At 35.4% G+C, this 16820-nt stretch overlaps 1 protein-coding gene across 1 annotated transcript; it reads right to left on the bottom strand.

Moving 5' to 3' along the window:
* Positions 1-267: 267 nt before the first annotated feature.
* On the bottom strand, positions 268-1530 carry LOC128647615 (beta-1,4-galactosyltransferase galt-1-like). Its single transcript, XM_053700371.1, has one exon. The coding sequence runs from the start codon at positions 1528-1530 to the stop codon at positions 268-270; it is 1263 nt and encodes a 420-aa protein (XP_053556346.1).
* Between the last annotated feature and the right edge of the window lie 15290 nt (positions 1531-16820).

Genomic DNA, 16820 nt, shown 5'->3' with positions numbered 1-16820 from the left:
CTTGGATGTTTTTGTGTAGTTGGCGTTAAGGTTAGTTGCTAGACCTGGTAAGGTTAATTGAGATTTGGAGGTCTTTGCAAGTTAATAAATAAAGGTGGTACTTCTATAAAGCACATTTATAAACATATGATTGATTGCTGCTAGTTGTAGTCATAAAAGGCAGATCAAGCTTGAGAGCTACTTATCAGTCCTTGGATAGCAACTGGTAGATCAGATTGGATTACTTGAGAACATCTGCATTACAAAGTGCCATAAATACAAGTTATTCTACATGTGACACTTAAGATAATAACCAAAGAATTTCCAACACTTGTGCATCCAATGAATGTTATGAATTGCATTATCCACTTTCTGCTCCAAACGGTTATGGTATCTCACAATTGTGTTGTCTTCAATGAGAGTCTCATTAGCAAGTTTGGGTTGACCTATGTTTTTACAATGAAAAAGAATCACATCATCAATAGAAACATCAGTGGATTTTCCATCAGCCTTCAAAACTTTATGAATCGATGTTTGAAAAACCTGCCTTGGATTAATTATCATTTTACGACTGTTGAATATAGCTGGGTTAATAGGTAGTCTGGAAGTATGAAGAAGGATATTGACCCCAGGAATATCGTTCCACATGTCACCCTCTGAATCATTAAGAAATCTTGTAAAAAAATGATTTTCTATACGGAAGACACTGGTTTGTGGATATTTTTCCTGAAGAGTGGACATGAGAGATTCCCAGTCAAGGTGTTTTGTTGGAAGAATAATTTCATCAATGTCATTGAGAAGAACAAATTTACTTCTATACATGTTTCTATACATGCAATCATTTAGCACTGCAGATTGACCATAATAACCAACTTGACTTTTAGGATCTCTAGATTGTAGCCATTTGTTAGACGTCCGCAGGTATCTGTCTATTGGCCAAGTTACTACATCTAGGAACCCTTCCTTAACATAATATTGTAAGACCTTCTCAACATTCTCATGGCATCCGTTCTTATAAATTGTTACTCTATTTGCTCCAAGTAGTTTGTACATTTCAAAGCTCTGAATCATCTGTAATACATTATTATACTCTCCATATATCGCGGAGATACAGACAGTAAAGTTTACAGAGAATGGTCCAACAACACGGTTTTTTACCTCAAACCTGGGAACAGAAGTTATAGGTCTAGTTTTGGACCAATGAACAGACACAAACTCATAAATACAATCTGGAGGCTCCTCACACAGAAGATCTGCTGTACCATATCGAAATCCAAATCTGTCCTGATGAAGGTCTATTTGTGCTGTGACCAGAACATGATCCTTGTAGGCACAATGAAACCAGCAATAAAGCTCCTTCACCGACTCATGGATTATTGCAAGTACTCGCACTGACTTGCTTCTTCGAGAGTCATAATAGGCAGAGATGATGTAGGTCTTGTTATCTCCCAGTGCTGTTATAGATTGAATACTCATACCATGATCCTCTCTTTTTTTTACATTTAGATAATCAGGTTTTGTGAATAGATGGATTAAAAGACCAAAAGACATGATTACTAAACAAAACAAGATCAAAAGCTTTTGAAAATACAGCATGACTTCCAGCAAATGAGTAGATCTGTAGAAAAAATAAAAAAAATATTGTTTTGATAAATAAATAAATCCAGAAGCAATTGACAAACTTTATCATTTCAAAATAAGTTATCAGTTATTATATTTAATTTACTCCTATACATGATAAAGCTCGTGCCCGCTTTCCTCATAGACATCAATAGGGAGAGCGGGTCAGAAAAAAACACCTCCAATCGCGGAATGAAAAGTTCCGTAACGCGGCCCTATTGATATCTATGGGGGAAAAAAAAGTTAACGTTTAAACTTTACACTCTGACATAAACTCTACATCTAAACACCCTTAATCTGCTGCCCCCGACATCGCCGACTCCAAAATAAAACTAACCCCTAATCTGCCGCTCCCGATATCGCCGCAACTATACTAAAGTTGTAAAGTAAACCTGCACCCCAACATCGCCCACACTATAATAAATCTATTAACCCCTATTCCGCCGCTCCCCGACATTGCCGCCACTAAATAAACTTATTAACCCCTAAACCTCTGGCCTCCCACATCACTACCACTAAATAAACCTATTAAACCCTAAACCACCAATCCTCCACATCGCAACAATTTAAATTAATCTATATTAACTCCTAACCCTAACATAACCCTAACGTAACCCTAACACCCCCTAACTTCAACAAGATTAAAATAGAGCTAAATTACAGTTATAATTATTAACTAAATAATACCTATTTAAAACTAAATACAAACTTACCTGTGAAATAAAACCTATATATAACTAATATTTATATTGTAGCTAGCTTAGGCCTAGATTTAGAGTTCGGCGGTAGCCGTCAAAACCAGCGTTAGAGGCTCCTAACGCTGGTTTTGGCCGCCCGCTGGTATTTGGAGTCAGTGATTAAAGGGTCTAACGCTCACTTTGCAGCCGCGACTTTTCCATACCGCAGATCCCCCTACGCCATTTGCGTAGCCTATCTTTTCAATGGGATCTTTCTAACGCTGGTATTTAGAGTCGTTTCTGCAGTGAGCGTTAGAGCTCTAACGACAAGATTCCAGCCGCCTGAAAAAAGCAGGAGTTAAGAGCTTTCTGGCTAACGCCGGTTTATAAAGCTCTTAACTACTGTACCCTAAAGTACACTAACACCCATAAACTACCTATGTACCCCTAAACCGAGCTCCCCCCACATCGCCGCCACTCGATTAAAAATTTTAACCCCTAATCTTCCGACCGCCACCTACGTTATACTTATGTACCCCTAATCTGCTGCCCCTAACCCCGCCGACCCCTATATTACATTTATTAACCCCTAATCTGCCCCCCACAACATCGCCGCCAGCTACTTACAATAATTAACCCCTAATCTTCCGACCGCAAAGCGCCGCCACCTACGTTATCCCTATGTACCCCTAATCTGCTGCCCCTAACACCGCCGACCCCTATATTATATTTATTAACCCCTAATCTGCCCCCCTCAACGTCGCCGACACCTACCTACACTTATTAACCCCTAATCTGCCGAGCGGACCTGAGCGCTACTATAATAAAGTTATTAACCCCGAATCCGCCTCACTAACCCTATCATAAATAGTATTAACCCCTAATCTGCCCTCCCTAACATCGCCGACACCTACCTTCAATTATTAACCCCTAATCTGACGACCGGAGCTCACCGCTATTCTAATAAATGTATTAACCCCTAAAGCTAAGTCTAACCCTAACACTAACACCCCCCTAACTTAAATATAATTTTAATCTAACGAAATAAATTAACTCTTATTAAATAAATTAATCCTATTTAAAGCTAAATACTTACCTGTAAAATAAACCCTAATATAGCTACAATATAAATTATAATTATATTATAGCTATTTTAGGATTAATATTTATTTTACAGGCAACTTTGTATTTATTTTAACTAGGTACAATAGCTATTAAATAGTTAAGAACTATTTAATAGTTACCTAGTTAAAATAATAATAAATTTACCTGTAAAATAAATCCTAACCTAAGATATAATTAAACCTAACACTACCCTATCAATAAAATAATTAAATAAACTACCTACAATTACCTACAATTAACCTAACACTACACTATCAATAAATTAAATAAACACAATTGCTACAAATAAATACAATTAAATAAACTAGCTAAAGTACAAAAAATAAAAAAGAACTAAGTTACAGAAAATAAAAAAATATTTACAAACATAATAAAAATATTACAACAATTTTAAACTAATTACACCTACTCTAAGCCCCCTAATAAAATAACAAAGCCCCCCAAAATAATAAATTCCCTACCCTAGTCTAAATTAAAAAAGTTACAAGCTCTTTTACCTTACCAGCCCTGAACAGGGCCCTTTGCGGGGCATGCCCCAAGAAGTTCAGCTCTTTTGCCTGTAAAAAAAAACATACAATACCCCCCCCCAACATTACAACCCACCACCCACATACCCCTAATCTAACCCAAACCCCCCTTAAATAAACCTAACACTAATCCCCTGAAGATCTTCCTACCTTGTCTTCACCATCCAGGTATCACCGATCCGTCCTGGCTCCAAGATCTTCATCCAACCCAAGCGGGGGTTGGCGATCCATAATCCGGTGCTGAAGAGGTCCAGAAGAGGCTCCAAAGTCTTCATCCTATCCGGCAAGAAGAGGACATCCGGACCGGCAACCATCTTGATCCAAGCGGCATCTTCTATCTTCATCCGATGACGACCGGCTCCATCCTGAAGACCTCCACCGCGGACCCATCTTCTTCCGGCGACGTCCAACTGCAGAATGACGGATCCTTTAAGGGACGTCATCCAAGATGGCGTCCCTCGAATTCCGATTGGCTGATAGGATTCTATCAGCCAATCGGAATTAAGGTAGGAATATTCTGATTGGCTGATGGAATCAGCCAATCAGAATCAAGTTCAATCCGATTGGCTGATCCAATCAGCCAATCAGATTGAGCTCGCATTCTATTGGCTGATCGGAACAATAATTTAAGGTAGGTGTCGGCGATGTTAGGGAGGGCAGATTAGGGGTTAATACTATTTATGATAGGGTTAGTGAGGCGGATTCGGGGTTAATAACTTTATTATAGTAGCGCTCAGGTCCGCTCGGCAGATTAGGGGTTAATAAGTGTAGGTAGGTGTCGGCGACGTTGTGGGGGGCAGATTAGGGGTTAATAAATATAACATAGGGGTCGGCGATGTTAGGGCAGCAGATTAGGGGTACATAGGGATAACGTAGGTTGCGGCGGTTTACGGAGCGGAAGATTAGGGGTTAATAATAATATGCAGGGGTCAGCGATAGCGGGAGTGGCAGATTAGGGGTTAATAAGTGTAAGGTTAGGGGTGCTTAGACTCGGGGTACATGTTAGAGTGTTAGGTGCAGACGTAGGAAGTGTTTCCCCATAGGAAACAATGGGGCTGCGTTAGGAGCTGAACGCTGCTTTTTTGCAGGTGTTAGGTTTTTTTTCAGCTCAAACAGTCCCATTGTTTCCTATGGGGGAATCGTGCACGAGCACGTTTTTGATGCCGGCCGCGTCCGTAAGCAACTCTGGTATCGAGAGTTGCATTTGCGGTAAAAATGCCCTACGCTCCTTTTTTGGAGCCTAACGCAGCATTTGTTTTAACTCTCGATACCAGAGTTAAATTTATGGTGCGGCCAGAAAAAAGCCCGCGGAGCGTTAACAGCCCTTTTACCGCCGAACTCTAAATCTAGGCCTTAGTTTTTATTTTTATTTCACAGGTAAGTTTGTATTTATTTTAACTAGGTAGACTAGTTAGTAAATAGTTATTAACTATTTAATAACTACCTAGTTAAAATAAATACAAACTTACCTGTGAAATAAAACCTAAGCTGCCTTACACTAAAACCTAACATTACAAAATAAAAAACCTAACATTACAAAATAAAAAACCTAACATTACAAAAAATACAAAACACTAAAATTACAAAAAATAAAAAAACTACCATTACAAAAAATAACAAACGAAAACATCCAAAACAATAAAAAGTATTCCTATTCTAATACCCTTTAAAAAAAAAAAAACACCCAAAATAAATAACCCTAATCTATAATAAACTACCAAGGGCCCTTAAAAGGGCCTTTTGTATGACATTTCCCTAAAGATTTCAGATCTTTTTCTACAAAAGAAAAACAAACACCCCTTAACAGTATACAAACCCCCACCTTCCAAACCCACAAAATAAAAATAAATAAAACCCAATCTACCCATTGCCCTGAAAGGGGCATTTGTATGGGTATTGCCCTTAAAATGGCATTCTGCTCTTTTGCTGCACATTAAAAATAAAAAATGGCTATTCTAAAAAAAAACACCCCAAAACGAAAAAAAAAAACATTACACAAAATAACAAACAAATTCTCAAAAATAATAACAATAATAATAACCATTTAAAAAAAAAAAACACCCCAAAATAAAAAAAAACTAATCTATAATAAACTACCAATAGCCCTTAAAAGGGCCTTTTGTAGGGCAATTGCCCTAAGTTAAACAGCTGTTTTACCTGAAAAAAATTTACAAAGACCCCCTAACATTACAAACCGCCACCCCCCCAAACCCACAAAAATAAAAAAACTATCTAAAAAAACCTAAGCTACCCATTGCCTTTGAAAGGGGCATTTGTATGGGCATTGCCTTTAAAAGGAGATTTAGTTCTTTTGCATTGCCCTGAAAAGGGCATTTAGCTGAAAAGCCCAAACCCTAAACTAAAAAAAAAACACCCCAAAAAAGTTTAAAAAATCCTAACACTAACGCCCGAAGATCCACTTACACTTACTTGCTGAAGTCCCACTTGAAGGATCTTCATCCCAGGGCTCCATCTTTATCCAGGCAGCTCCATCTTCATCCAAGTGGCATCTTCTATCTTCATCCCAGGGCTCCATCTTTATCCAGGCAGCTCCATCTTCATCCAAGTGGCATCTTCTATCTTCATCCCGGGGCTCCATCTTTATCCAGGCAGCTCCATCTTTATCCAGGCAGCTCATCTTCATCCAGACGGCTCCATCTTTATCCAAACAGCTTCATCTTCATCCAGGCGGCTCCATCTTTATCCAAACAGCTCCATCTTCATCCAGGCGGCTCCATCTTTATCCAGGCAGCTCCATCTTCATCCAGGTGGCTCCATCTTCATCCAGACGGCTCCATCTTTATCCAAACAGCTCCATCTTCATCCAGACGGCTCCATCTTTATCCAAACAGCTCCATCTTCATCCAGGCGGATACATCTTTATCCAGGCAGCTCCATCTTCATCCAGGTGGCTCCATCTTCATCCAAGCGGCATCTTCTATCTTCATTCCGGCGGCGTCTTCTATCAGCCAATAGAATTCAGTAGCTCTCCTCCTATCGGCTGATTTGAACAGCCAATATGATTTCAGTAGCTCTCATCCTATTAGCTGATTTGAATTTCCAAAATCAAATCAACCAATAGGAATGCAAGGGACGCCATTTTGAATCGCCGGGATGAAGGTGGAGCCACCGGGATGAAGATGGAGCCGCTGGGATGAAGATCCTTCAAGCGGGTCTTTAGCAACTGTAAGTGGATCTTCGGGGGTTAGGGTTAGGATTTTTTAAACATTTTTGGGTGGGTTTTTTTTTGGTTTAGGTTCTGAATTTTTTGTAAAAGAGCTAAATGCCCTTTTCAGGGCAATGCCCACACAAATGCCCTTTTCAGGGCAATGGGTAAATTAGGTTTTTGTTAGAGTTAGGTTTTTTAATTTTGGGGGGTTGGTTGGGTGGTGGGTTTCACTGTTGGGGGGTCTTTGTATTTTTTTCAGGTAAAAAAACTATTTAACTTAGAGCAATGTCCTACAAAAGGCCCTTTTAAGGGCTATTGGTAGTTTATTGTAGGCTAGGTTTTTTTTATTTTGGGTGGGCTTTTTTATTTTGATAAGGCTATTAGATTAGGTGTAATTCTTTTTTATTTTTTTATAATTTCATTTGTTATTTTTCATAATTTAGTGTTTGTTATTTTTTGTAATTTAGTATTTTTTATTTTTTGTAATTAGATACGGCTAGATTACAAGTCTTGCGTTAGCCTTAAAAAGCAGCGTTGAGGGGTCCCAACGCTGCTTTTTAACGCCCGCTGGTATTACAAGTCAGGCAGGTACAGGTGTACCGCTCACTTTTTTCCGTGCATACCGCAAATCCCTTTACGTCAATTGCATATCCTATCTTTTTAATGGGATTTTCCTAATTACAATTGCTTGAAAAAGTGAGCGGTAGACTCCTGTCCAGACTCCTACCGCATGGGCTAACGCCGTAACATAAAACTCTTAACTAAAGTGCTACAAAGTACACTAACACCCATAAATGAACTATTAACCCCTAAACTGAGCCCCCCCCAACATCGCAAACACTTAACTAAAATGTTTAACCCCTAATCTGCCGACCAGACATCGCCGCCACTGTAATAAATATATTGTCCCTAAACCGCCGTACTCCCGCCTCGCAAACATTAGTTAAATTTTATTAACCACTAATTTGTTGTCCCTAACATCACTGACACCTACCTACATTTATTAACCCCTAATCTGCCGTCCCCAACGTCGCCACTACTATATTAAATTTATTAACCCCCTAAACCTAAGTATAACCCTAAGTCTAACCCCCCTAACTTAAATATAGTTTAAATACATCTAAATAAATTTACTACAATTAAATAAATTAATCCTATTTAAAACTAAATACTTACATATAAAAAAAAACCTAAGCTAGCTACAATATAACTAATAGTTACATTGTAGCTAGCTTAGTGTTTATTTTTATTTTACAGGCAAGTTTGTATTTATTTTAACTAGGTAGAATAGTTACTAAATAGTTATTAACTATTTAATAACTACCTAGTTAAAATAAGTACAAATTTACCTGTAAAATAAATCCTAACCTAAATTACAATTACACCTAACACTACACTATCATTAAATTAATTCCCTAAACTAAATACAATTAACTACAATTAAATTAAATAAACTAAAGTACTAAACCCCCCCCACTAAATTACAGAAAATAAAAAAGAATTAAAAGTTTTTTAAACTAATTACACCTAATCTAATCCCCCTAATAAAATAAAAAAAAACCCCAAAATAATAAAAATTCCCTACCCTATATTAAATTACAAATAACCCTTAAAAGCGCCTTTTGTGGGGCATTGCCCCAAAGTTATCAGCTCTTTTACCTGTATACCCCCTCAACATTAAAACCCACCACCCACACACCCAACCCTACTCTAAATCCCACCCAATCCCCCCTTAAAAAAAACCTAACACTACCCCCTTGAAGATCACCCTACCTTGAGACGTCTTCACCCAGACGGGCACAAGTGGACCTCCAGAGGGGCAGAAGTCTTCATCCGATCCAGCCAGAAGAGGACATTACTTTGGGGCAATGCCCCGCAAAAGGCCCTTTTAAGGGCTATTTGTAATTTAGTATAGGGTAGGGAATTTTATTATTTTGGGGGGCTTTTTTATTTTATTAGGGGGATTAGATTAGGTGTAATTAGTTTAAACAAATTGTAATTATTTTTTTATTTTCTGTAATTTAGTGTTTGTTGTTTTTCATACTTTAGTTTATTTAATTTTATTTAATTTAATTGTAGGTAATTTAGTTAATTAATGTAATAATAGTGTAGTGTTAAATGTAATTGTAATTTAGGTTAGGATTTATTTTACAGGTAATTTTGTACTTATTTTAACTAGGTAGCTATTAAATAGTTAATAACTATTGAATAACTATTGTAGCTAGTTAAAATAAATGCAAACTTGCCTGTAAAATAAAAATAAACCCTAAGCTAGATACAAATGTAACTATTAGTTATATTGTAGCTATCTTAGGGTTTATTTTATAGGTAAGTATTTAGTTTTAAATAGGAATTATTTATTTAATTGTTGTAAATTTATTTAGATGTATTTAAATTATATTTAAGTTAGGGGGGTGTTAGGGTTAGACTTAGGTTTAGGGGTTAATACATTTATTATAGTGGTGGCATTGGCGGCGGAAGATAAGGGGTTAATAAATTTAATATAGTTGCAGCGACGTTGGGGGGGGGGCAGATTAGGGGTTAAGAAATATAATGTAGGGTTCGGCGATGTTGGGGGCAGTAGATTAGGGGTTCATAGGGATAATGTAGGTGGCGGCGGTGTCCGGAGCAGCAGATTAGGGGTTAATAATATAACGTAGGTGGCGACGATGTCGGGGGCGTCAGATTAGGGGTTAATAAGTGTAAGATTAGGGGTGTTTAGACTCGGGGTTCATGTTAGGGTGTTAGGTGTAGACATAAAATTCCTTTCCCCATAGGAATCAATGGGGCTGCGTTAGGAGCTGAACGCTGCTTTTTTGCAGGTTTTATTTCAGCCGGATCAGCCCCATTGTTTCCTATGGGGAAATCATGCATGAGCACGTTTTGCCATCTTACCGCTACCGTAAGCAACAATGGTATTGAGGTGAGATGTGGAGCTAAATTTTGCTCTATGCTCACCTTTTTGCGGCTAACGCCAGGTTTAAAAAAACCTGTAATACCAGCGTTGTCTTAAGGGAGCTTTAAAAAAAGGCCAGTTAGCAATGCACCCCTGTTACCGCAAAACTCGTAATCTCGGGTAAATTGTAATTTTAATATAAAGTTAGGGGGGCGTTAGGTTTAGGGGTTACTAGTTTAATTTAGTATATTTCATTGTAGGGGCTTGCTGTTTAGGGGTTAATAGGTTTATTATAGTGGCAGCGGTTTAGGGTTTAATAACTTTAGTATAGTGGGGGCGATGTGAGCAGATGGCAGATTAGGGGTTAATTATATTTAAATAGTGTTTGTGATTTGGGAGGGTGGCGGTTTAGGGGTTATTAACTTTATTATAGTGGTGACGATGTTAAGTAGCGGCGGAATAGGGGTTATACATTTTATTAGTGGCGGCGATGTCGGGAGCGGCAGATTAGGGGTTAATAAGTTTAATATAGTGTTTGCGATGTGGGAGGGCCTCAGTTTAGGGGTTAATAGGTAGTTTATGGGTGTTAGTGTACTTTGTAAAACTTTAGTTATAAGTTTTATCTAACAGTTTTGTTGCGTAAAACTCATAATGACTGCTCTCAGATGGCGGTACGGATCTTGTCGTTATAGAGTGTGACGCAAGCTTTTTAGCCTAAAAAAAAATGGCCATTTTTTCAGCGTTAAAAGATGAACGCACAACTCGTAATCTACATGATTGTGCAGTGATTTCTCTTACTGCTGCACAATTACAGCATAAGGCTACACATACATTATTATAATATAACATTATGCAGTGATTTCTCTTACTGCTGCACAATTACAGTATAAGGCTACACATACATTATTATAATATAACATTATGCAGTGATTTCTCTTACTGCTGCACAATTACAGCATAAGGCTACACATACATTATTATAATATAACATTATGCAGTGATTTCTCTTACTGCTGCACAATTACAGCATCATGCTACAAGTACATTATTATAATATAACATTATGCAGTGATTTCTCTTACTGCTGCACAATTACAGCATAAGGCTACACATACATTATTATAATATAACATTATGCAGTGATTTCTCTTACTGCTGCACAATTACAGAATAAGGCTACACATACATTATTATAATATAACATTATGCAGTGATTTCTCTTACTGCTGCACAATTACAGCATAAGGCTACACATACATTATTATAATATAACATTATGCAGTGATTTCTCTTACTGCTGCACAATTACAGCATAAGGCTACAAGTACATTATTATAATATAACATTATGCAGTGATTTCTCTTACTGCTGCACAATTACAGCATAAGGCTACAAGTACATTATTATAATATAACATTATACAGTGATTTCTCTTACTGCTGCACAATTACAGCATAACGCTACAAGTACATTATTATAATATAAAATTATGCAGTGATTTCTCTTACTGCTGCACAATTACAGCATAAGGTTACACATACATTATTATAATATAACATTATGCAGTGATTTCTCTTACTGCTGCACAATTACAGCATAACGCTACAAGTACATTATTATAATATAACATTATGCAGTGATTTCTCTTACTGCTGCACAATTACAGCATAAGGCTACAATTACATTATTATAATATAACATTATGCAGTGATTTCTCTTACTGCTGCACAATTACAGCATAAGGCTACACATACATTATTATAATATAACATTATACAGTGATTTCTCTTACTGCTGCACAATTACAGCATAAGGCTACAAGTACATTTTTATAATATAACATTATGCAGTGATTTCTCTTACTGCTGCACAATTTCAGCATAAGGCTACAAGTACATTATTATAATATAACATTATGCAGTGATTTCTCTTACTGCTGCACAATTACAGCATACGGCTACAAGTACATTATTATAATATAACATTATGCAGTGATTTCTCTTACTGCTGCACAATAACAGCATAAGGCTACAAGTACATTATTATAATATAACATTATGCAGTGATTTCTCTTACTGCTGCACAATTACAGCATAAGGCTACACATACATTATTATAAAATAACATTATGCAGTGATTTCTCTTACTGCTGCACAATTACAGCATAAGGCTACACATACATTATTATAATATAACAATATGCAGTGATTTATCTTACTGCTGCACAATTACAGCATAAGGCTACACATACATTATTATAATATAACATTATGCAGTGATTTCTCTTACTGCTGCACAATTACAGCATAAGGCTACACATACATTATTATAATATAACATTATGCAGTGATTTCTCTTACTGCTGCACAATTACAGCATAAGGCTACACATACATTATTATAATATAACATTATGCAGTGATTTCTCTTACTGCTGCACAATTACAGCATAAGGCTACACATACATTATTATAATATAACATTATGCAGTGATTTCTCTTACTGCTGCACAATTACAGCATAAGGCTACACATACATTATTATAATATAACATTATGCAGTGATTTCTCTTACTGCTGCACAATTACAGCATAAGGCTACAAGTACATTATTATAATATAACATTATGCAGTGATTTCTCTTACTGCTGCACAATTACAGCATAAGGCTACAAGTACATTATTATAATATAACATTATGCAGTGATTTCTCTTACTGCTGCACAATTACAGCATAAGGCTACAAGTATATTATTATAATATAACATTATGCAGTGATTTCTCTTACTGCTGCACAATTACAGCATAAGGCTACACATACATTATTATCATATAACATTATGCAGTGATTTCTCTTACTGCTGCACAATTACAGCATAAGGCTACAAGTACATTATTATAATATAACATTATGCAGTGATTTCTCTTACTGCTGCACAATTACAGCATAAGGCTACACATACATTATTATAATATAACATTATGCAGTGATTTCTCTTACTGTTGCACAATTACAGCATAAGGCTACACATACATTATTATAATATAACATTATGCAGTGATTTCTCTTACTGCTGCACAATTACAGCATAAGGCTACAAGTACATTTTTATAATATAACATTATGCAGTGATTTCTCTTACTGCTGCACAATTACAGCATCATGCTACAAGTACATTATTATAATATAACATTATGCAGTGATTTCTCTTACTGCTGCACAATTACAGCATAAGGCTACACATACATTATTATAATATAACATTATGCAGTGATTTCTCTTACTGCTGCACAATTACAGAATAAGGCTACACATACATTATTATTATATAACATTATGCAGTGATTTCTCTTACTGCTGCACAATTACAGCATCATGCTACAAGTACATTATTATAATATAACATTATGCAGTGATTTCTCTTACTGCTGCACAATTACAGCATAAGGCTACACATACATTATTATAATATAACATTATGCAGTGATTTCTCTTACTGCTGCACAATTACAGCATAAGGCTACAAGTACATTATTATAATATAACATTATGCAGTGATTTCTCTTACTGCTGCACAATTACAGCATAAGGCTACACATACATTATTATAATATAACGTTATTCAGTGATTTCTCTTACTGCTGCACAATTACAGCATAAGGCTACAAGTACATTATTATAATATAACATTATGCAGTGATTTCTCTTACTGCTGCACAATTACAGCATAAGGCTACACATACATTATTATAATATAACATTATGCAGTGATTTCTCTTACTGCTGCACAATTACAGCATAAGGCGACACATACATTATTATAATATAACATTATGCAGTGATTTCTCTTACTGCTGCACAATTACAGCATAAGGCTACAAGTACATTATTATAATATAACATTATGCAGTGATTTCTCTTACTGCTGCACAATTACAGCATAAGGCTACACATACATTATTATAATATAACATTATGCAGTGATTTCTCTTACTGCTGCACAATTACAGCATAAGGCTACACATACATTATTATAATATAACATTATGCAGTGATTTCTCTTACTGCTGCACAATTACAGCATAACGCTACAAGTACATTATTATAATATAACATTATGCAGTGATTTCTCTTACTGCTGCACAATTACAGCATAAGGTTACACATACATTATTATAATATAACATTATGCAGTGATTTCTCTTACTGCTGCACAATAACAGCATAAGGCTACAAGTACATTATTATAATATAACATTATGCAGTGATTTCTCTTACTGCTGCACAATTACAGCATAAGGCTACACATACATTATTATAAAATAACATTATGCAGTGATTTCTCTTACTGCTGCACAATTACAGCATAAGGCTACACATACATTATTATAATATAACATTATGCAGTGATTTCTCTTACTGCTGCACAATTACAGCATAAGGCTACACATACATTATTATAATATAACATTATGCAGTGATTTCTCTTACTGCTGCACAATTACAGCATAAGGCTACAAGTACATTATTATAATATAACATTATGCAGTGATTTCTCTTACTGCTGCACAATTACAGCATAAGGTTACACATACATTATTATAATATAACATTATGCAGTGATTTCTCTTACTGCTGCACAATAACAGCATAAGGCTACAAGTACATTATTATAATATAACATTATGCAGTGATTTCTCTTACTGCTGCACAATTACAGCATAAGGCTACAAGTACATTATTATAATATAACATTATGCAGTGATTTCTCTTACTGCTGCACAATTACAGCATAAGGCTACAAGTACATTATTATAATATAACATTATGCAGTGATTTCTCTTACTGCTGCACAATTACAGCATAAGGCTACACATACATTATTATAATATAACATTATGCAGTGATTTCTCTTACTGCTGCACAATTACAGCATAAGGCTACACATACATTATTATAATATAACATTATGCAGTGATTTCTCTTACTGCTGCACAATTACAGCATACGGCTACAAGTACATTATTATAATATAACATTATGCAGTGATTTCTCTTACTGCTGCACAAATACAGCATAAGGCTACAAGTACATTATTATAATATAACATTATGCAGTGATTTCTCTTACTGCTGCACAATTACAGCATAAGGCTACAAGTATATTATTATAATATAACATTATGCAGTGATTTCTCTTACTGCTGCACAATTACAGCATAAGGCTACACATACATTATTATCATATAACATTATGCAGTGATTTCTCTTACTGCTGCACAATTACAGCATAAGGCTACACATACATTATTATAATATAACATTATGCAGTGATTTCTCTTACTGCTGCACAATTACAGCATAAGGCTACACATACATTATTATAATATAACATTATGCAGTGATTTCTCTTACTGTTGCACAATTACAGCATAAGGCTACACATACATTATTATAATATAACATTATGCAGTGATTTCTCTTACTGCTGCACAATTACAGCATAAGGCTACAAGTACATTTTTATAATATAACATTATGCAGTGATTTCTCTTACTGCTGCACAATTACAGCATAAGGCTACAAGTACATTATTATCATATAACATTATGCAGTGATTTCTCTTACTGCTGCACAATTACAGCATAAGGCTACACATACATTATTATAATATAACATTATGCAGTGATTTCTCTTACTGCTGCACAATTACAGCATAAGGCTACAACTACATTATTATAATATAACATTATACAGTGATTTCTCTTACTGCTGCACAATTACAGCATAAGGCTACAAGTACATTATTATAATATAACATTATGCAGTGATTTCTCTTACTGTTGCACAATTACAGCATAAGGCTACACATACATTATTATAATATAACATTATGCAGTGATTTCTCTAACTGCTGCACAATTACAGCATAAGGCTACAAGTACATTATTATAATATAACATTATGCAGTGATTTCTCTTACTGCTGCACAATTACAGCATAAGGCTACACATACATTTTTATAATATAACATTATGCAGTGATTTCTCTTACTGCTGCACAATTACAGCATAAGGCTACAGGTACATTATTATAATATAACATTATGCAGTGATTTCTCTTACTGCTGCACAATTACAGCATAAGGCTACACATACATTATTATAATATAACATTATGCAGTGATTTCTCTTACTGCTGCACAATTACAGCATAAGGCTACAAGTACATTATTATAATATAACATTATGCAGTGATTTCTCTTACTGCTGCACAATTACAGCATAAGGCTACAAGTACATTATTATAATATAACATTATGCAGTGATTTCTCTTACTGCTGCACAATTACAGCATAAGGCTACAAGTGCATTATTATAATATAACATTATGCAGTGATTTCTCTTACTGCTGCACAATTACAGGATAATAGCAACAAGTACATTATTATAATATAACATTATGCAGTGATTTCTCTTACTACTGCACAATTACAGCATTAGGCTACAAGTACATTATTATAATATAACATTATGCAGTGATTTCTCTTACTGCTGCACAATTACAGCATAAGGCTACACATACATTATTATAATATAACATTGTGCAGTGATTTCTCTTACTGCTGAACAATTACAGCATAAGGCTACACATACATTATTATAATATAACATTATACAGTGATTTCTCTTACTGCTGCACAATTTCAGGATAAGGCTACACATACATTATTATAATATAACATTATGCAGTGATTTCTCTTACTGCTGCACAATTACAGCATAAGGCTACAAGTACATTATTATAATATAACATTATGCAATGATTT

The sequence above is a fragment of the Bombina bombina genome, chromosome 2, assembly GCF_027579735.1.
Source record: "Bombina bombina isolate aBomBom1 chromosome 2, aBomBom1.pri, whole genome shotgun sequence".
Taxonomy (NCBI): Eukaryota; Metazoa; Chordata; class Amphibia; order Anura; family Bombinatoridae; genus Bombina; species Bombina bombina.
The sequence above is the reverse complement of the archived record's forward strand: the minus strand, read 5'-3'. Positions and strand labels throughout refer to the sequence as shown.